Below are 21676 nucleotides of genomic sequence, written 5' to 3' on the forward strand. Positions count from 1 at the left end.
GAGACCCATAGAGAACCATAAGAGACCCCATAGAGACCCATAGCGAACCATAGAGACCCATAGCAACCCACTGCGACCCATAGAGACCCATAGAGACCCATAGAGAGACCCATAAAGAGCCACAGAGACCCATAGAAAGACCCACAGAGACCCATAGACACCCATAGAGATCCATAGAGAGACCCATTGCGACCCACAGCGACCCACAGAGACCCATAGAGACCCATAGAGACCCATAGAGAACCACAGAGACCCATAGACACCCATAGAGATCCATAGAGAGACCCACAGCGACCTCCCCATAAGGACCTCAAATCCCCCATAGAGACCCCAAATTCCCCTATAGGGACCCCAAATTCCCCCACAGGGACCTCAGACCCCCATAGAGACCCCAATTCCACCTATAGGGACCCCAAATTCCCCTATAGAGACCCCAAATCCCCCCATAGGGACCTCAAACCTCCCCATAGGGACCCCAAACCCACCCATAGAGCCCCCAAATCCCCCTATAGGGACCTCAAACCCCCCATAGGGACCCCAAATCCCCCCATAGGGCCCTCAAATCTCCCCATAGGGACCCCAAAAAACCCCCATAAGACCCCCAAATCCCCCCCAGAGACCCCAAATCCCCCCATAGGGCCTTCAGATCCCCCAATAGGGCCCCCAAATCCCCCTATAGGCACCACAAACCCCCCATAGGACCCCCAAATCCCCCCCCAGAAACCCCAAACTCCCCTATAGGTACCCCAAATTCCCCCATAGAACCCCAAATTCCCCCATAGGCCCTTCAGATCCCCCAATAGAGACCCCAAATCCCCCTATAGGTACCCCAAATTCCCCCATAGAACCCCCAAATCCCCCCCAGAGACCCCAAACCCCCCTATAGGACCCCCAAATTTCCCCATAGAACCCCCAAATTCCCCTATAGGGACCCCAAATCCCCCCATAGAGCCTTCAGATCCCCCAACAGAGCCCCCAAATCCCCCTATAGGCACCACAAACCCCCCATAGGACCCCCAAATCCCCCCCAGAGATCCCAAACTCCCCTATAGGGACCCCAAATTCCCCCATAGAACCCCCAAATTCCCCTATAGGGACCCCAAATCCCCCCATAGGGCCTTCAGATCCCCCATAGGCCCTTCAGATGCCCCAATAGGGCCCTCAAATCTCCCTATAGGGACCACAAACCCCCCTATAGGACCCCCAAACCCCCCCCAGAGACCCCAAACCCCCCTATAGGTACCCCAAATTCCCCTATAGGCCCCCCCAAACCCCCCTATAGGGGTCCCCCCTCACCTTTGTTCTGGCAGAGCAGCAGCGCGGCCGCCAACCCGCGGTTCACAATGGGCTCCTCGTCAAGAATGGTGGTGGAAGAGGCTGAGAACTGGGGGGGCACAAAAAGGGGGGTCAGGAGAGGGGGTCCCCCCATTTTTGGGGTCCCTCTGATTCACGGTGCTCCACTTTGGGGTCTCTAAAGTTTAGGGGTACCCCAAAACGTGGCGGTACCCCAAATTCAGGGTCGGAATAAGCAGTTTTTGGGGTCCTCTTCTGCTTTTGTGGTCTCTTTTTCTCATAATACCCTCGATTTTGGGGTTCCCCTTATTGTAAGTGTTGAGTTTTGGGGTCCCTCTTGAGTTTTGGGGTACCCCTTGTGACAAGAAACTCAGTTTTGGGGTCCTCTCTGTTTCAAAGCGCTGCGTTCGGGGGGGTCTCTGCTTTTGAAGGGATCCTTGGTTTGGGGTGACCCCCAAGTTTGAGGGGTTCAGGGGGGTCCCCGGTTTCGGGGTCTCTATTTGTGGGGTTCAGAGGGGTCCCCAGTTTTGGGGGTCCCTGTTCATGGGGTTTGGGGGGGTCCCCGAGTTTGGGGGGTCCCTGTTCATGGGGTTTGGGGGGTCCCTGGTTTTAGGGTGTCCCTATTTGTGGGGTTCAGGGGGGTCCCCGGTTTTGGGGGTCTCTATTTGTGGGGTTTAGGGGGGTCCCCGGTTTTGAGGTCTCTATTTGTGGGGTTCAGGGGGGGTCCCCAGTTTGGGGGGTCCCTGGTTTTGGGGGGGGTCCCTATTCATGGGGTTCAGGGGGGTCCCCGGTTTTAGGGGGCCCCTATTCATGGGGTCTGGGGGGTCCCTGATATTGGGGGGGTCCCTGTTCATGGGGTTCAGGGGGGTCCCCGGTTTCGGGTGTCCCTATTTGTGGGGTTCAGGGGGGGTCCCTGGTTTTGGGGGGTCCCTGTTCATAGGCTATGGGGGGTCCCTGGTTTTGGGGGATCCCTGTTCATGGGGTTTGGGGGGTCCCTGGTTTTGGGGGTCCCTATTTGTGGGGTTCAGGGGGTCCCTGGTTTCAGGGGGGTCCCTGTTCATGGGGTTCAGGGGGGTCCCCGAGTTTGGGGGGTCCCTGTTCATGAGGTTTGGGGGGTCCCTGGTTTTGGGGGGTCCCTGTTGATGGGGTTCAGGGGGGTCCCCGGTTTCGGAGGTCTCTATTTGTGGGGTTCAGGGGGGTCCCCGGGGTCCCTGATCATGGGGTTCAGGGGGGTCCCCCGTTTCAGAAGTCTCTATTTGTGGGGTTCAGGGGGGTCCCTGGTTTCGGGGGGTCCCTGCTGATGGGGTTGGGGGGGTCCCCCGGTTTGGGGGTTCCCCGGTTTGGGGGTTCCCACCTCGGGGTGCTGCCGCTCCTCGGCGAGGTTGACGCTGCTCCACCCCACGTTCTCATCGCCCTCAGAATCGGGGGGGCCGGGGGGGGAGGGGCGCCCCGCGCGCTCCAGGGCCTGAGGGGGGGAGAAAAGGGGGGGCAGAATGACATCGGACCTTCCCTGTACCCCAAAAACACCCCCTGATACCCCCGAACCCCCAAAACACCCGCAAACACCCCCATTTCCCCTCCAAGCCCCCCATTTCCCTCTCCAAATGGCCCATTTCCTCCCCATTTCCCCCCCAAACCCCCCATTCCCCCCTCTAAACCCCCATTTCCCCCCAATTCCCCCTCCAAACCCATTTCCCCCTCTAAATCCCCCATCTCCCTCTATTTCCCCCTCCAAACCCCCCATTTCCCCCTCCAATCCCCCATTTCCCCCTCCAAACCCCCCATTTCCCCCCCAATCCCCCTCCAAATCCCCCATTTCCCCCTCCAAAACCCCATTTCCCCCTCTAAATCCCCCATTTCCCCTCTACATCCCCCATTTCCCCCTCCAAACCCCCCATTTCCCTCCAAATCCCCCATTTTCCCCCTCCAAACCCCCCAATTCCCCCCCATTTCCCTCTCCATTCCCATTTCCCCTCCAAATCCCCCATTTCCCCCCCAAATCCCCCATTTCCCCCTATTTCCCCCTCCAAACCCCCCAATTCCCCCTCCAAACCCCCCATTTCCCCCTCCAAACCCCCCATTTCCCCCTCCAAATCCCCCATTTCTCCCTATTTCCCCCTCCAAAGCCCCCATTTCCCCCCCATTTCCCCCCATTTCCCCCTCCAAACCCCCATTTCTCCCTCCAAACCCCCAATTCCCCCTCCAAACCCCCATTTCCCCCTCCAAACCCCCCATTTCCCTCTCTACATCCCCCATTTCCCCCTCCAAACCCCCCAATTCCCCCCCATTTCCCCCTCCATTCCCCCATTTCCCCTCCAAACCCCCCATTTCCTCCCCCAAACCCCCCATTTTCCCCTATTTCCCCCTCCAAACCCCCATTTCCCCCCCAAATCCCCCATTTCCCCTCCAAACCCCCCATTTCCCCCTCTAAATCCCCCATTTCCCCCCAATCCCCCTCCAAACCCCCCATTTCCCCCTCCCATTTCCCCCACTTCCCCCTCCAAACACCCCTTTCCCCCCTCCAAATCCCCCATTTCCCCCTCCAAACCCCCATTTCCCCCTCCAAACCCCCCATCTCCCCCTCCAAATCCCCCATTTCCCCCTATTTCCCCCTCCAAACCCACCATTTCCCCCTCTAAACCCCCCATTTCCCCCCCAAATCCCCCATTTCCCCCTATTTCCCCCTCCAAACCCCCCAATTCCCCCTCCAAACCCCCCATTTCCCCCTCCAAACCCCCCATTTCCCCCTCCAAATCCCCCATTTCTCCCTATTTCCCCCTCCAAAGCCCCCATTTCCCCCCCATTTCCCCCCATTTCCCCCTCCAAACCCCCATTTCTCCCTCCAAACCCCCAATTCCCCCTCCAAACCCCCATTTCCCCCTCCAAACCCCCCATTTCCCTCTCTACATCCCCCATTTCCCCCTCCAAACCCCCCAATTCCCCCCCATTTCCCCCTCCATTCCCCCATTTCCCCTCCAAACCCCCCATTTCCTCCCCCAAACCCCCCATTTTCCCCTATTTCCCCCTCCAAACCCCCATTTCCCCCCCAAATCCCCCATTTCCCCTCCAAACCCCCCATTTCCCCCTCTAAATCCCCCATTTCCCCCCAATCCCCCTCCAAACCCCCCATTTCCCCCTCCCATTTCCCCCACTTCCCCCTCCAAACACCCCTTTCCCCCCTCCAAATCCCCCATTTCCCCCTCCAAACCACCCATTTCCCCCTCCAAATCCCCCATTTCCTCCCCCAAACCCCCAATTCCCCCTCCAAATCCCCCATTTCCCCCTATTTCCCCCTCCAAACCCCCCATTTCCCCCTCTAAATCCCCCATTTCCCCCTCCAAACCCCCCATTTCCCCCTCTAAATCCCCCATTTCCCCCTCCAAACCCCCCATTTTCCCCTCCAAACCCCCATTTCCCCCTCCAAACCCCCCATTTCCCCCCCATTTCCCACTTCCTCCCCCCTTCCCCCCCCTTTTTACCAGGAGCTCTTCCTGTTCCTCGCGATTTCCGGCCAATCCGTAGGTGGGAATTTCCCCCAAAGTGCGACAGAATTCCGAGGTGGCGTTAAAAACGATGTTTCCTCCGCGCGGATCCGTGGGGGGCGGCGCCGCCCCTCCCCCCCCCCCCGCGCCCCGAATCCGCTCCAACACCTGAAAAAAAAAGAGGGGGTTCGGGGAGACCCCCCAAAAATAAACCCCTTCCCAACACCAAAACAGCCCCAAAAACCACTGAATTCACCCCAAAAAAGCCCTAAAATCCACTCTAAAATGACACCCCCGGAACTGAGCCCCCAAAATCGCCCCAAAATCCGCCCCTGAACCCCAAAATCAGCCACAAAGTCCCCCCAAAAGTAAAGACACCCCAAAAAATGCCCTAAATCGCCCCAAAAGGAGTCCAAATGAAACCAAAGACACCCCAAAATCACCCCAAAACGCCCTTTGAACCCCAAAATCGGCCCTAAAAGAACCCCCCAAAAGCAAAGACACCCCAAAATCACCCCAAAACACCCTTTGAACCCCAAAAATCAGCCGCAAAGTCCCCCCAAAAGCAAAGACACCCCAAAAAAACGACCTAAATTGCCCCAAAAAGAGCCCAAATGAAACCAAAGACGCCCCAAAAGTCCCCCCAAAAAACCCAAATCACCCCAAAAAGCCCCTCCAGAACCCCCAAATCAGCCTCAAAGTAACCCCGAAAGCAAAGACACCCCAAAAAAAACCCCAAATCACCCTCAAATTGACCCAAAATCGCCATCAAAACCCCCCAAAAGCAAAGACACCCCAAAAAATGCCCTTAATTGCCCCAAAAAGAGCCCAAATGAAGCCAAAGACCCCCCAAAATCACCCCAAAATGCCCTTTGAACCCCAAAATCGGCCCGAAAAGAACCCCCCAAAAGCAAAGACACCCCAAAATCACCCCAAAATACCCTTTGAACCCCAAAATCCCCCTCAAAGTCCCCCCAAAAGCAAAGACACCCCAAAAACTGCCCTAAATCGCCCCAAAAAGAGCCCCAATGAAATAAAGACCCCCCAAAAGTCCCCCCAAAATCACCCCAAAACGCCCTTTGAACCCCAAAATCGCCATAAAAACCCCCCCAAAAGTAAAGACACCCCAAAAATTGCCCTAAATCGCCCCAAAAAGAGCCCCAATGAAATAAAGACCCCCAAAAGTCCCCCCAAAATCACCCCAAAACCCCTTCAGAACCCCCAAAATCCCCCACAAAGTCCCCCCAAAAGCAAAGACACCCCAAAAAACGCCCTAAATCGCCCCAAAAAGAGCCCCAACGAAACCAAAGACGCCCCAAAATCACCCCCAAATCACCCCAAAAACCACCCCAGACCCCCAACATCACCCCAAAACCCCTCCAGAACCCCAAAAATCAGCCTCAAAGTCACCCCAAAAGTAAAGACACCCCAAAAAATGCCCTAAATCGCCCCAAAAAGAGCCCCCCCAGAACAAAGACCCCCAAAAGTCCCCCCAAAATCACCCCAAAATGCTCTTTGAACCCCAAAATCGCCCTCAAAACCCCCCCAAAAGTAAAGACACCCCAAAAAATGACCTAAATCGCCCCAAAAAGAGTCCAAATGAAACAAAGAAACCCCAAAAGTCCCCCCCAAAAAACCCAAATCACCCCAAAAAGCCCCTCCAGGACCCCAAAATCAGCCTCAAAGTCCCCCCAAAAGCAAAGACACCCCAAAAAATGCCCTAAATCGCCCCAAAAAGAGCCCCAATGAAACAAAGACCCCAAAAAGTTCCCCCAAAATCATCCCAAAATGCTCTTTGAACCCCAAAATCAACCTCAAACCACCCCCAAAAGCAAAGACACCCCAAAAAACGCCCTAAAGCGCCCCAAAAAGAGCCCCAACGAAACCAAAGACCCCCCAAAAGTCCCCCCGAAACCCCAAAATCACCCCAAAAAGCCCCCAAAAGTGCCCCCAAACCCCCCAAAAAGACCCCAAAGACCCCCCAAAACCCCCTAAAAAGACCCCAAACCCCCCCCAAAAGCCCCCCCAAAAGCCCAAGAGCCCCCCCAAAATAAAGACCCCCCCAAAACCCTCAAATCACCCCTAAAACCCCCCCAAAAAACCCCTTTCAACCCTCAAATTTTGGGGTGCTGAGAAGAATCCCTCAGATTTTGGGGTGCTACGAGATAACCTCTATATTTTTGGGGTCCTCCCTCAACTTTTCGGGGTGCTGAGGGGGTGGGTCCTCAACTTCTGGGGTGCTCAAGGGGGTCCCCCAACTTTTGGGGTGCTCAGAGGGGTCCCCCAATTTTTGGGGTGCATTAAAACCACCCATAAAGCCTTAAAATTTTGGGGTGTGGCTCAAGTTTTAAGGCGTTACGAAGGGAATCGTTGAGGTTTTGGGGTGCTGAGGGGGTCCCTGAAGATTTTTTTTGGGGTGTCTGTGAGGTTTTGGGGTGTCGTTAAGGTTTTGGGGGACCCCCAAACCTTTTCGGTCGCGTTCTGTCGTAACTGTTGGAGCTGTCGGAGGCGTCGTCCTCGTTCCAACTGTAATTGCAGCTCCCGTTCGGCTTCGTCCTCTTCCAGAGGCGCCGGAGAATCCGGGGGGACCTCCTCTGTGAAATCCAAGGGGTGATAATAAAAGGGGGGACCCCAAAATTCCAGGGGGGGACCCCAAAATCCCGAGGAGGGACCTCAAAAGGGGAGAAAAACGGCTCAAAAGTCGTTGCGCCCCCAAATCAGAGCGCCTTAAAGATATTGGGGGACCCCTTCTGGGAGAAATGGGGGTTCACAGGGAGAGGAAGGACCCCAAAATATAATGGGGGACCCCAAAATTTCCAGGGGGACCCCAAAATTCCAAGGGGGACCCCAAAGTTTGGAAGGAGGACCCTGAAAGTCAAGGGATGCGGCTCAGAGCATCAAAGCTGTGAGGACCCCCCAAAAGGCATTGGGGACCCCTTCTGGGAGAAATGAGGGGGTCACAGGGAGAGGGGGGACCCCAAAATAAGAGGGGGACCCCAAAATATAAGGGGGGACCCCAAAATTCCAGGGGGGGACCCCAAAATCCCGGGGAGGGACCTCAAAAGGGAAGAAAAACGGCTCAAAAGTCGTTGCGCCTCCAAATCAGAGCGCCTTAAAGATATTGGGGGACCCCTTCGTGGAGAAATGGGGGTTCATAGGGAGAGGGGGGACCCCAAACTAAGAGGGGGGACCCCAAAGTATAGGGGGGGACCCCAAAATTCCAGGGGGGGACCCCAAAATCCCAAGGAGGGACCTCAAAAGGGGAGAAAAACGGCTCAAAAGTCGTTGTGGCCCCAAAATCAGAGCGCCTTAAAGATATTGAGGGACCCCTTCTGGGAGAAATGGGGGTTCACAGGGAGAGGGGGGACCCCAAACTAAGAGGGGGGACCCCAAAATAGAAGGGGGGACCCCAAAATTCCAGGGGGGGACCCCAAAATCCCGAGGAGGGACCTCAAAAGGGGAGAAAAACGGCTCAAAAAGTCATTGCGCCCCCAAATCAGAGCGCCTTAAAGATATTGGGGGACCCCTTCTGGGAGAAATGGGGGTTCACAGGGAAAGGGGGGACCCCAAAATATAAGGGGGGACCCCAAAATATAAGGGGGGACCCCAAAATTCCAAGGGGGACCCCAAAGTTTGGAAGGAGGGCCCTGAAAGTCAAGGGATGCGGCTCAGAGCATGAAAGCTGTGAGGACCCCCCAAAAAGCATTGGGGACCCCTTCTGGGAGAAATGGGGGTTCACAGGGAGAGGGGGGACCCTAAAATAAGAGGGGGGACCCCAAAGTATAAGGGGGGACCCCAAAATTCCAGGGGGGGACCCCAAAATCGCGAGGAGGGACCTCAAAAGTGGAGAAAAACGGCTCAAAAGTCGTTGCGCCTCCAAATCAGAGCGCCTTAAAGATATTGGGGGACCCCTTCTTGGAGAAATGGGGGTTCATAGGGAGAGGGGGAACCCTAAAATAAAAGGGGGGACCCCAAAATATAAGGGGGGACCCCAAAATTCCAGGGGGGACCCCAAAGTTTGGAAGGAGGACCCTGAAAGTCAAAGGATGCGGCTCAGAGCATCAGAGCTGTGAGGACCCCCCAAAAAGCATTGGGGACCCCTTCTGGGAAAAATGGGGGTTCATAGGGAGAGGGGGGACCCCAAACTAAGAGGGGGGACCCCAAAGTATAAGGGGGACCCCAAAATTCCAGGGGGGGACCCCAAAATCCCGAGGAGGAACCTCAAAAGTGGAGAAAAACGGCTCAAAAGTCGTTGCGCCTCCAAATCAGAGCGCCTTAAAGATATTGGGGGACCCCTTCGTGGAGAAATGGGGGTTCATAGGGAGAGGGGGGACCCCAAACTAAGAGGGGGGACCCTAAAATATAAGGGGGGACCCCAAAATTCCAAGGGGGACCCCAAAGTTTGGAAGGAGGACCCTGAAAGTCAAGGGATGCGGCTCAGACCGTCAAAGCTGTGAGGACCCCCAAAAAGCATTGGGGACCCCTTCTGGGAGAAATGGGGGTTCACAGGGAGAGGGGGGACCCCAAACTAAGAGGGGGGACCCCAAAGTATAAGGGGAGACCCCAAAATTCCAGGGGGGACCCCAAAATCCCAGGGAGGGACGTCAAAAGGGGAGAAAAACGGCTCAAAAGTCGTTGCGCCCCCAAATCAGAGCGCCTTAAAGATATTGGGGAACCCCTTCGTGGAAAAATGGGGGTTCACAGGGAGAGGGGGGACCCCAAACTAAAAGGGGGGACCCCAAAATATAAGGGGGGACCCCAAAATTCCAAGGGGGACCCCAAAGTTTGGAAGGAGGACCCTGAAAGTCAAAGGATGCGGCTCAGAGCATCAGAGCTGTGAGGACCCCCCAAAAAGCATTGGGGACCCCTTCTGGGAGAAATGGGGGGGTCACAGGGAGAGGGGGGACCCCAAAATAAGAGGGGGGACCCCAAAGTATAAGGGGGGACCCCAAAATTCCAGGGGGAGACCCCAAAATCCCGAGGAGGGACCTTAAAAGGGGAGAAAAACGGCTCAAAAGTCGTTGTGCTCCAAATCAGAGCGCCTTAAAGATATTGGGGGACCCCTTCTGGGAGAAATGGGGGTTCACAGGGAGAGGGGGGACCCCAAACTAAAAGGGGGGACCCCAAAATATAAGGGGGGACCCCAAAATTCCAGGGGGGACCCCAAAGTTTGGAAGGAGGGCCCTGAAAGTCAAGGGATGCGGCTCAGAGCGTCAGAGCTGTGAGGACCCCCCAAAAAGCATTGGGGACCCCTTCAGGGAGAAATGGGGGTTCACAGGGAGAGGGGGGACCCCAAACTAAGAGGGGGGACCCCAAAATATAAGGGGGGACCCCAAAATTCCAGGGGGGACCCCAAAATCCCGAGGAGGGACCTCAAAAGGGGAGAAAAACGGCTCAAAAAGTCGTTGCGCCCCCAAATCAGAGCGCCTTAAAAATATGGGAGAAATGGGGGGGGGGAATCTATGGGGCAGAGGGGGCACTTGTGGGGCAGGAAAAGGCACTTATGGGGCAGAAGGGGCACCTATGGGGCAGAAAGAGGCACCTATGGGGCAAGAGGGAGCACTTATGGGGCAGGAGGGGGGACTTATGGGGCAGGAAGGGGCACTTACGGGGTGGAAGAGACACTTATGGGGCAGGGTGGGATACTTATGGGGCAAAAAAAGGCACTTATGGGGCAGGATGGGATACTTATGGGGCAGAAAAGGGTATTTATGGGGCAGGAAGGGGAACTTATGGGGCAGAAGGAGGCACTTATGGGGCAGGAAAGAGTACTTAAGTTTAAGTCCCTCTTCCTGCCCCATAAGTGTTCCCTCCTGCCCTATAAGTTCCTCTTCCTGCCCCATAAGTGCCTTTTCCCATCCCATAAGTGCCCCTTCAGCCCCATAAGTGCCCTTTCCCGCCCCATAAGTCCCCCCTCTGCCCCATAAGTTCCTCTTCCTGCCCCATAAATGCCTTTTCCTGCCCCATAAGTGCCCCATACCGCCCCGTAAGTTCCCCTCTGCCCCATAAGTCCCCCTTCCTGCCCCATAGTTACCCTTTCCTGCCCCATAAGTGCCTCCTCTGCCCCATAAGTCCCCCTTCCTGCCCCATAAGTGCTCCTTCAGCCCCATAAGTGCTCTTTCCCACCGCATAAGTGCCCCCCCTGCCCCATAGCTGCCCCATAAGTGCACTTTCCCGCCCTATAAGTGCCCCCTTCGCCCCATAAGTGCCCCTTCCCACCTCATAAGTGCCCCCCCGCCCCATAGCTGCCCCATAAGTGCCCTTTACCGCCCTATAAGTGCCCTTTCCTGCCCCATAAGTGCCCCCTCCGCCCCATAAGTGCCCTTTCCTGCCCTATAAGTGCCCCTTCCTGCCCCATAAGTGCCCCCCCTGCCCCACAGCTGCCCCACAAGTGCCCCATTACCATCGCTGCTGCTCTCCACTTGGGGGTCGCGGTTCTCGGGGGGTTCCGGGGGGGTTTTTTCCTGCCCCTCCCCCCCTTCTTCCTTCCCCCCTTTTCCTTTCTCTTCCTCTTCCTTTTCCACTTCCTCTCCCTTTTCCACTTCCTCTTCCGCTTCCTCTTCCTCTTCCTCCTTACGCCGCCCTCGGCCGCGAGTCCTGGGGGGGAAAAAGGGGGGTCAGAACCCCCCAAAACCCCTATAGATGCCATAAGACCCCCCCAAAACCCCTATAGGTGCCCATAAGACCCCCCCAAAACCCCTATAGGGACCATAAACCCCCCCCAAAACCCCTATAGGTGCCATAAGACCCCCCCAAAACCCCTATAGGTGCCATAAGACCCCCCCAAAACACCTATAGATGCCATAAGACCCCCCCAAAACCCCTATAGATGCCATAAGACCCCCCCAAAACCCCTATAGGTGCCCATAAGACCCCCCCAAAACCCCTATAGATGCCATAAGACCCCCCAAAACCCCTATAGATGCCCATAAGACCCCCCCAAAACCCCTATAGATGCCATAAGACCCCCCAAAAGACCCCATAGGTCCCCCCCAGACCCTATAAGTAACCCCCAACACTCTATAGGTGCCCCATCAGACCTTATAGGTCCCCCTTCACACCCTATAGGTGCCCCCCCGGACCCTATAGGTGCCTCATCAGACCCTATAGATCCCCCCAACACCCTATAGGTGCCCCCCAAGACCCTATAGGTGTCCCCCCACCCCCTATAAGTACCCCTTTAGACACTATAAGTGCCCCATCAGACCCTATAGGTGCCCCCAACACCCCATAGGTGCCTCCCCGGACCCTATAGGTGCCCCCCAACACCCTATAGGTGCCCCCAACACCCCATAGGTGCCTCCCCAGACCCTATAGGTGCCCCCAACACCCTATAGGTCCCCCCACACACCCTATAGGTCCCCCCCAGACCCTATAGGTGCCCCATCACACTCTATACGTTCCCCCCAACACCCTATAGGTCCCCCCAACACCCCATAGGTGCCCCATCAGACCTTATAGGTCCGTCTTCACACCCTACAGGTGCCCCTTCGACCCTATAGATGCCCCCCTCACCCTATAGGTGCCCCTTCAGACCCTATAGGGGCCCCCAACACCCTATATATCCCACACACAGCCTATAGGTGCCCCCCCAGACCCTATAAGTGCTCTCCAGACCCTATAGGTGCCCCATCACACTCTATAGGTGCTCCTTCAGACACTATAGGTGCCCCCCAACACCCCACAGGTGCCCCTTCAAACACTATAGGTGCTCCTTCAGACCCTATAGATCCCCCCAACACCCTATAGATCCCCCCACACACCCTATAGGTGCCCCCCAACACCCTATAAGTGCTCTCCAGACCCTATGGGTGCCCCATCAGACTCTATAGGTGCCCCTTCAGACCCTATAGGTCCCCCCCAACACCCTATAGGTCCCCCCAACACCCTATAAGTGCTCTCCAGACCCTATAGGTGCCCCATCACACTCTATAAGTGCCCCTTCAAACCCTATAGGGGCCCCTCAATACCCTACAGATGCCCCCCCACCCTATAGGTCCCCTCCACACCCTATAGGTGCCCCCCAACACCCTATAAGCGCTCTCCAGATCCTATAGGTGCCCCATAGGTGCCCCATCACACTCTATAGATACTCCTTCAGACCCTATAGGTGCCCCCCAACACCCTATAGGTGCCCCTTCAGACCCTATAAGTGCTCTCCAGACCCTATAGGTCCCCCCCTGGACTCTATAGATCCCCCCCAACACCCTATAGGTACCTCCCAACACCCTATAAGTACCCCCCAACACCCTATAAGTGCTCTCCAGACCCTATAGGTGCCCCATCAGACCCTATAGATCCCCCCAGACCCTATAGGTGCCCCTTCAGACCCTATAGGTCCCCCCCCACAGCCTATAGGTGCCCCCTAAGACCCTATAGGTGCCCCCCAGGCCCTATAGATGCCCCCCAACACCCCATAGGTGCCCCATCAGACCCTATAGGTCCCCCCCACATGCTATAGATCCCCCCAAAAACCCTATAGGTCCCCCCCACACCCTATAGGTCCCCCATCAGACCCATAAGTGCCCCATCAGACCCTATAGGTCCCCCCCACACCCTATAGGTCCCCCATCAGACCCATAAGTGCCCCATCAGACCCTATAGATCCCCCCCAACACCCTATAGGTGTCCCCTCAGACCCTATAGGTGCCCCTTCAGACCCTATAGATCCCCCCCCAGACCCTATAGGTCCCCCCCACACCCTATAGATCCCCCTTCAGACCCATAAGTGCCCCCCCAGACCCTATAGATCCCCCCCCAGACCCTATAGGTCCCCCCCACACCCTATAGATCCCCCTTCAGACCCATAAGTGCCCCCCCAGACCCTATAGATCCCCCCAAACACCCTATAGGTGCCCCTCACACCCTATAGGTGCCCCCCCAGACCCTATAGGTGCCCCCCAGCACCCTATAGGTGCCCCCCCCAGACCCTATAGGTGCCCCCACCTGGATCCGAAGTCCCTATAGGGGTCGGGGGGGGCTCCGGGCAGGAGTTCATCCGCCTTTAACGCTTTCTCCTTCCTCCGAAGGCGACGGACGCGGCGGCGACACCGGCGGAAACCCTCGCGCTGAAATTGGGGGGAAAGGAGAAAAAATTGGGAATTACGGAGCCATAAAAAGGTCAGAAACGGTAAAAATAATGAAATAAAGAAAAAAAAAAGGAAAAAAAATAAAACAGCGGCAAAAAAAATTGAAATAAGTGAAATTTTGGGAAAAATTTCAAAATTTTTTGCAAAATTTTGAAATTTTTCACAAAAATTTTTTCACAAAATTTTGAAATTTTTGGCAAAACTTTGTATTTTTTGCAAAATTTTGAAATTTTCACAAAATTTTTGGCAAAATTCTGGAATTTTCACAAAATTTTTGGCAAAATTTTGACATTTTCACAAAATTTTTGGCAAAATTTCAAAATTTTTCACAAAATTTCAAAATTTTTCACAAAAATTTTTTCACAAAATTTTGAAATTTTTGGCAAAACTTTGACTTTTTTGCAAAATTTTGAAATTTTCACAAAATTTTTGGCAAAATTTTGACATTTTCACAAAAATTTTGGCAAATTTATGACATTTTCACAAAAATTTTGGCAAAATTTTGAAATTTTCCACATAATTTCAAAATTTTTCACAAAATTTCTACTGAAAATACTCAAAATCCACTGAATTCTCCACAAAATCTCCAAATTTTCACAAATTGTCCTAAAATAACCTCCAAATATCTCAAATTCGCCTCAAAAATCTTCAAATTGCTCCTAAATTTCATGAAATCGCCACAAAAATCAAATAATTCCCAAAAAATAGTGAAATGCCCACAATTTAACTCAAAATCTCTGCAAAAAACACAAATAAGGGTGAAAAAATACCCAAATGTCCACAATTCACCTCAAAATTGATGCAAAAAACCCAAATAAGGCCCCAAAATACCCCCAATTCACCTTAAAATTTCAGAATTTCCAATAAATATTCCCAAATTTCCCCTCAAAAAACCAAATAACCCTCAAAAAACCTCAAATAGTACAAATTTGCTTTAAAATTTTCAAATCACTGCAAAATACTTCAAATCCTCCCCCAAAAAAATGAAATGAACCAAAAAAAATTTCAAATAAACCAAATTTCCGCCAAAATTTACGAATTTGTCTCAAAATTTCCCCCAAAAGGCTCCAAATATCTTTTTCTCCTCAAAATCTTCAAATCTCCTCTGAGCGCCGCAAATCCCCCCCTGAACCCCCAAATCCCCCTCTGACCCCCCAAATCCCCCCCTGAACCCCCAAATCCCCCTCTGACCCCCCAAATCCCCCCCTGAACCCCCAAATCCCCCTCTGACCCCCCAAATCCCCCCCTGAACCCCCCAAATCCCCCTCTGACCCCCCCAAATCCCCTCCAAATCCCCACTGAACCCCACCACATCCCTTCCTGAACCCCCAAACCCCGCTCCGATCCCCCCAAATCCCCCCTGAACCCCCAAATCCCTCTCTGACCCCCCCAAATCCCCCTCTGATTCCCCCAAATCCCCCTCTGACCCCCCCAAATCCCCCCGAACCCCCAAATCTCCCTCTGATTCCCCCAAATCCCCCTCTGATCCCCCCAAATCCCCCTCTGACCCCCCCAAATCCCCTCCAAATCCCCACTGAACCCCACCACATCCCTTCCTGAATCCCCAAACCCCCCTCTGATCCCCCCAAATCCCCCCCTGAACCCCCAAATCTCCCTCTGACCCCCCCAAATCCCCCTCCAACCCCCCCAATCCCCCTCTGATCCCCCCAAATCCCCCCCTAAACCCCCAAATCCCCCTCAAACCCCCCAAATACCCCCCTGAACCCCCCTGAATCTCCCTCTGACCCCCCTGAATCCCCCCCTGAACCCCCAAATCCCCCCCTGAACCCCCAAATCCCCCTCAAACCCCCCAAATCCCCCCCGAACCCCCCTGAATCTCCCTCTGACCCCCCTGAATCCCCCCCTGAACCCCCAAATCCCCCCCTGAACCCCCAAATCCCCCTCAAACCCCCCAAATACCCCCCTGAACCCCCCTGAATCTCCCTCTGACCCCCCTGAATCCCCCCCTGAACCCCCAAATCCCCCCTGAACCCCCAAATCCCCCTCAAACCCCCCCAAATCCCCCCTTGAACCCCCAAATCCCCCCCTGAACCCCCCAATCCGCCCCCGCACCCCAACTCACCATCTCTTGGGGGGTGAGGTAGTCGTGGGCGGGGCGCAGCGGCGGCAGTTGGAGGCTGTGGGGGGCGGGGCCGGAGGGGGCGGGGCCGGGGGGGACCCCCAAATCCGCGGGGAGCGCCCCCCCCGCCCCGAGGCGGAAGGAGGGCCGCGCCGGAGCCTCCGAGTACTGCGGCAGCGGATCCCGACGGAGCGCGGCCTGCGGAACACCCCGACGGCGCCGCCGTCACGCGGGAAACGCACCGGAAACCCACCCGGAAACGACCCGGAAACCACCCGGAAATGACCCGGAAACAACCCGGAAATGACAGGGAAACAACAGGGAAGCAATGGGGAAACAACATGGAAGCAACGGGGAAACCACGGGGAAACCACCAGGAAACAACGGGGAAACCATGGGGAAACAACGGGGAAACAATGAGGAAACAACAGGGAAACAATGGGGAAATAGCAGGGAAACAATGGGAAAACAATGGGGAAGCAACGGGAACACAATGGGGAAACAACATGGAAGCAATGGGGAAACAACAGGGAAATGACAGGGAAACAATGGGGAAACCACAGGGAAGCAATGGGGAAACAATGGGGAAACAACAGGGAAACCACAGGGAAACAATGGGGAAGCAATGAGGAAACAACAGGGAAACCACAGGGAAATGACAAGAAAATGACATGGAAATGACAGGGAAACAATGGGGAAACAACATGGAAACAACGGGGAAACCACAGGTAAAAGACAAGGAAATGACAGGGAAACAATGGGGAAACAACGGGGAAATGACACGGAAATGACAGGAAAATGACATGGAAATGACAGGGAAGCAACACGGAAATGACAAAGAAACAACATGGAAGCAATGGGGAAACAACAAGGAAACCACAGGGAAACAACAGGGAAATGACAAGGAAATGACAAGGAAACGATGGGGAAATGACACGGAAACAACGGGAAAACAACATGGAAGCAATGGGGAAACAATGGGAAAACAACAGGGAAGCAATGGGGAAACAATGGGGAAACCACAGGGAAATGACAGGGAAATGACAGGGAAATGACAGGGAAACAATGGGGAAACCACAGGAAAAAGACAAGGAAATGACAGGGAAACAACAGGGAAATGACAAGGAAACTACAGCGAAACAACATGGAAGCAATGGGGAAACAATGAGGAAACAACAGGGAAATGACAGGGAAACAATGGGGAAACAACATGGAAGCAACGGGGAAACAATATGGAAGCAATGGGGAAACAATGGGGAAACCACAGGGAAGCAATGAGAAAACAACGGGGAAACCACAGGGAAATGACAAGGAAATGACAGGGAAACAACATGGAAACGACAGGGAAAAAATGGGGAAACAACATGGAAGCAATAGGGAAACAACATGGAAGCAATGGGGAAACAACAGGGACACCACAGGGAAACAACAGGGAAATGACAAGGAAATGACAGGGAAACAATGGGCAAACAACAGGGAAATGCCAAGGAAACAATGGGGAAACAACATAGAAGCAATGGGGAAATAACGGGGAAACCACAGGAAAACAACAAGGAAATGACAGGGAAACAACATGGAAGCAATGGGGACACAATGAGGAAACCACAGGGAAACAACAAGGAAATGACAGGGAAATGACATGGAAACAACATGGAAACAATGGGGAAATAACGGGGAAACCACTGGGAAATGACGGGGAAACGACAGGAAAACAACACCAGAATCACACAGGAACCGTAGGAAAATCACAGCCAAAAGGCAAGGAAACCATAGGGAAACAACATGGAAGCAATGGGGAAACAATGGGGAAACGAGGGGGAAACAACATCAGAATCATACGGGAACCATAGGAAAACCACAGCCAAATGACACAGAAACCATAAGGAAACAACGAGGAAACAATGGGGAAACAACAGGGAAACAACATAGGAACACCACCAGAGCGACACGGAAACCACAGGGAAACAACACAGATACTACAAGGAAACAACAGGGAAACAACAGGAAAACAACATGGGAACAACAAAGGAGCAGGAGGAAAACAACAGGGAAGCAATATAGGAACAACACCGAAGCGACAGGGAAACGACAAGGAAATGAGAAGGAAACGACAGAGAATCCACATGGAAACAACAGGGAAAGCACAGGGAAATGACAGAGAAGCAACACAGAAACAATACAGAAGCCACAAGGAAACAACGGGGAAACAACGGGGAAACAATGGGGAAACAACATGGGAACGACACCAAAGTGACACAGAAATAACACGGAAACCATACGGAAACAACAGGGAAAAGAGGTGGAAACCACAGGAAAACCACATAGAAATAAGAAGGAAAAAACATGGAAACCATACAGGAATCACACGGAAAAAACAGGGAAACTACGGGGAAGCCAGAGGAAAACAACACAGAAATGACAGGGAAATGACAGGGAAACCACAAGGAAAAGATGGGGAAACCACAGGGAAACAACGGGGAAACAACAGGGAAACACATGGGACGCCAAGATGGCGTCAGCTGAAAGGACAACACAGGAGGAGCCAAAATGGCGGAAAATGACATGAAGTGACACAAAATGGGGGAAAAACATGTGAACAAAGGAGAAAATGTGGGATAATGGTGGAAAAGACGGGAAAACACGGGATAACAAGATGGCGTCGGCCAAGAGGACAAGGCGGGAGGAGCCAAGATGGCGGCCGGTCACCTGCGCGGGCGCCGGCGCCTCCTCGAGGTCGTAGGGGTCGTAGTTGGGTTTCTTCTTGCGCAGCTCCAACGCCTCTCGCGCCCTCTCGGCCGCCGCCAAACCCGCGTTCTCCAACACGTCCTCACGTTCCTCCAAGACTCCTGCGGACAAAATGGCCGCCAGAGGTCCAAAATGGCCGCCACGGAAACAAGATGGCTGCCGAGACTCCAAAATACGTCCGGGAGGGACGATATGGAGCTTCTGGTGGCCTCAAAGTCAACGAGAACGTTGTGTTCCTCAAGAAGAACTCAACCGTTTATGGTGGTCTTGAAGACACCACAACCTCCATGTTGGTTCCTGGTGGTCCCACAACCTCTGTGTCCTCTCCCACGGCCATGGTGACCCCTTTGGTGACCTCTTTTCTCCTCACCTTTGTCCTTCAAGGTCAGGACTAAGGTTTCGCCCTCTTTGAAGGCCTCCAAATCGTGTTCCACCGTCAACCCCTGAAGGTCTCGAGCGCTGTAGAGCTCCTGAGAGGACACGAGGAGACGCGTGAGGCCGCGCGAGGCCACGCGAAGACAGAAGACGACCTCCAACTCACCCTTTTGCGGCGCAGGAAGTCCTCTTCCACCAAAGAGCTGACGCCGAATTCTTGGTCCATCTCCTCCAGAAGTTTGGCCTGAGGTGAGAAAAGGACCCAGAGGACCAAGTGGGGGTCAACAAAGTGCTCCAAGCGGCTCGAAAATGGCTGAAAAACGCTCCGAATTCGACAGAAGTACTCAAAATTGATCAAAAGTCATCAGAATTAATCAAAATTAATCTAAAATCATCAAAATCGCTCATCGAAAGTCACCAAAAGTCATCGAAATCCATGGAAACGTCATCAAAATCCATCAAAAAGTCATTAAAATCCTTCAAAACTCATCAAAATCCATCAAAATGTCATCAAAATCCATCAAAATGTCATCAAAATCCGTCGAAATGTCATCAAAATCCGTCGAAATGTCATCAAAATCCGTCGAAACGTCATCAAAATCCATCAAAAAGTCATCAAAGTCTGCAGAAATGTCATCAAAATCCGTCAAAACGTCATCAAAATCGGTCAAAATGTCATTAAAATCCATCAAAACGTCATCAAAATCCATCAAAACATCATCAAAATCCGTCGAAACGTCATCAAAATCCATCAAATGTCATTAATATCCGTCGAAATGTCATCAAAATCCATCAAAACGTCATTAAAATCCATCAAAAAGTCATCAAAATCTGCCAAAAAGTCATCGAAATCCATCGAAACGTCATCAAAATCCGTCAAAAGTCATCAAAATCCGTTGAAACGTCATCAAAATCCATCAAAACGTCATCGAAATCCATCGAAACGTCATCAAAATCCGTCAAAACTCATCAAAATCCGTCAAAAAGTCATCAAAATCCATCAAAAAGTCATCAAAATCCATCAAAACTCATCAAAATTCATCAAATCTCATAAAAATCCGTCAAAACGTCATCAACATCCACCAAAACTCATCAAAATCCGTCAAAACTCATCAAAATCCATCAAAACACAATCAAAATCTGTCAAAAAGTCATGAAAATCCATCAAAAAGTCATCAAAATCCGTCAAAATGTCATCAAAATCCATCGAAACGTCATTAAAATCCATCAAAATGTCATCAAAATCCTTCAAAACTCATCAAAACCCATCCAAATGTCATCAAAGTCTGTCAAAACGTCATCAAAATCCATCGAAACATCATCAAAATCCGTTGAAACGTCATCAAAATCCTTCGAAATGTCATCAAAATCCATCAAAAGGTCATCAAAATCCATCAAAACTCATCAAAACCCCTCAAACATCATTAATACCCATCAGAACTCATCAAAATCCATCAAAACTCATCAAAATCCATCGAAGTATCATCAAAAAATCATCAAAGTCCATCAAACCTCATCAAAGTCCCTCAAAGTCCCTCAAAGTCCCTCAAAGTCCATCAAAGTCCATCAAAAATCCATCAAATCTCATCAAAGTCCATCGAAGTCCCTCAAAGTCCCTCAAAGTCCCTCAAAGTCCCTCAAAATCCCTCAAAGTCCCTCAAAGTTCCTCAAACCTCATCAAAGTCCCTCAAAGTCCCTCAAAGTCCCTCAAAGTCCCTCAAAGTCCATCAAAGTCCATCAAAAATCCATCAAATCTCATCAAAGTCCATCGAAGTCCCTCAAAGTCCCTCCAAAAATCCCTCAAAGTCCCTCAAAGTCCCTCAAAATCCCCTCAAAGCCCATCAAAGTCCCTCAAAGTCCCTCCAAAAATCCATCAAAGTCCCTCAAAGTCCCTCAAAATCCCTCAGAGTCCCTCAGAGTCCCTCAAAATCCCCTCAAAGCCCATCAAAGTCCCTCAAAGTCCCTCAAAGCCCATCAAAGTCCCTCAAAGTCCATCAAACCTCATCAAACTTCATCAAAGTCCCTCAAAGTCCCTCAAAATCCCTCCAAAAATCCATCAAAGTCCCTCAAAGTCCCTCAAAGCCCCTCAATGTCCATCAAAGCCCATCAATGTCCCTCAAAGTCCATCAAATGTCATCAAAGTCCCTCTAAGTCCCTCAAAGTCCCTCAAAGTCCCTCAAAGTCCCTCAAAGTCCATCAAAGTCCCCTCAAAGTCCCCTCAAAGTCCCCTCAAAATCCCTCAAAGTCCATCAAAATCCCCTCAAAGTCCCCTCAAAATCCCTCAAAGTCCCTCAAAGTCCCCTCAAAATCCCTCAAAGTCCCCTCAAAATCCCCTCAAAATCCCCTCAAAATCCCTCAAAGTCCCCTCAAAATCCATCAAAATTCCCTCAAAATCCCTCAAAGTCCCTCAAACCTCATCAAAGTCCATCAAAGTCCCTCAGAACCCTCAAATCAAAGCCCCCAAACCCCCCCCAAACCCCTCCAAATCTCCCCAAACCTTTCCCCCCCATATTCTTTTTTTTTTTTGGGGTGCTGGGCTGAACCCCAATCCTGAGGGGCTCTTTTGGGGCTGTTGAACCCCGATTCTGAGGGGCCCTTTTGGGGCTGTTGAA

The 21676-nt window shown here is 52.6% G+C and overlaps 1 protein-coding gene across 1 annotated transcript in view; it reads right to left on the reverse strand.

Annotated features, from left to right (window-relative positions):
* Positions 1-21676, reverse strand: part of SART1 (spliceosome associated factor 1, recruiter of U4/U6.U5 tri-snRNP) — a 51132-nt gene that overhangs the window by 7046 nt on the left and 22410 nt on the right. Inside the window, exons 14-24 of the mRNA XM_054052465.1 lie at positions 19551-19686; positions 19231-19423; positions 19060-19159; positions 18651-18790; positions 15948-16142; positions 13722-13843; positions 11179-11372; positions 7242-7369; positions 4773-4943; positions 2648-2758; positions 1297-1384 (exon numbers count right to left, since the gene is read on the reverse strand). Of these exons, the coding sequence (XP_053908440.1) occupies positions 1297-1384; positions 2648-2758; positions 4773-4943; positions 7242-7369; positions 11179-11372; positions 13722-13843; positions 15948-16142; positions 18651-18790; positions 19060-19159; positions 19231-19423; positions 19551-19686 (1578 nt within the window). The remainder of the gene's footprint in view (positions 1-1296; positions 1385-2647; positions 2759-4772; positions 4944-7241; positions 7370-11178; positions 11373-13721; positions 13844-15947; positions 16143-18650; positions 18791-19059; positions 19160-19230; positions 19424-19550; positions 19687-21676) is intronic.

This window comes from Cuculus canorus, chromosome 34, assembly GCF_017976375.1.
Source record: "Cuculus canorus isolate bCucCan1 chromosome 34, bCucCan1.pri, whole genome shotgun sequence".
Lineage (NCBI taxonomy): Eukaryota > Metazoa > Chordata > Aves > Cuculiformes > Cuculidae > Cuculus > Cuculus canorus.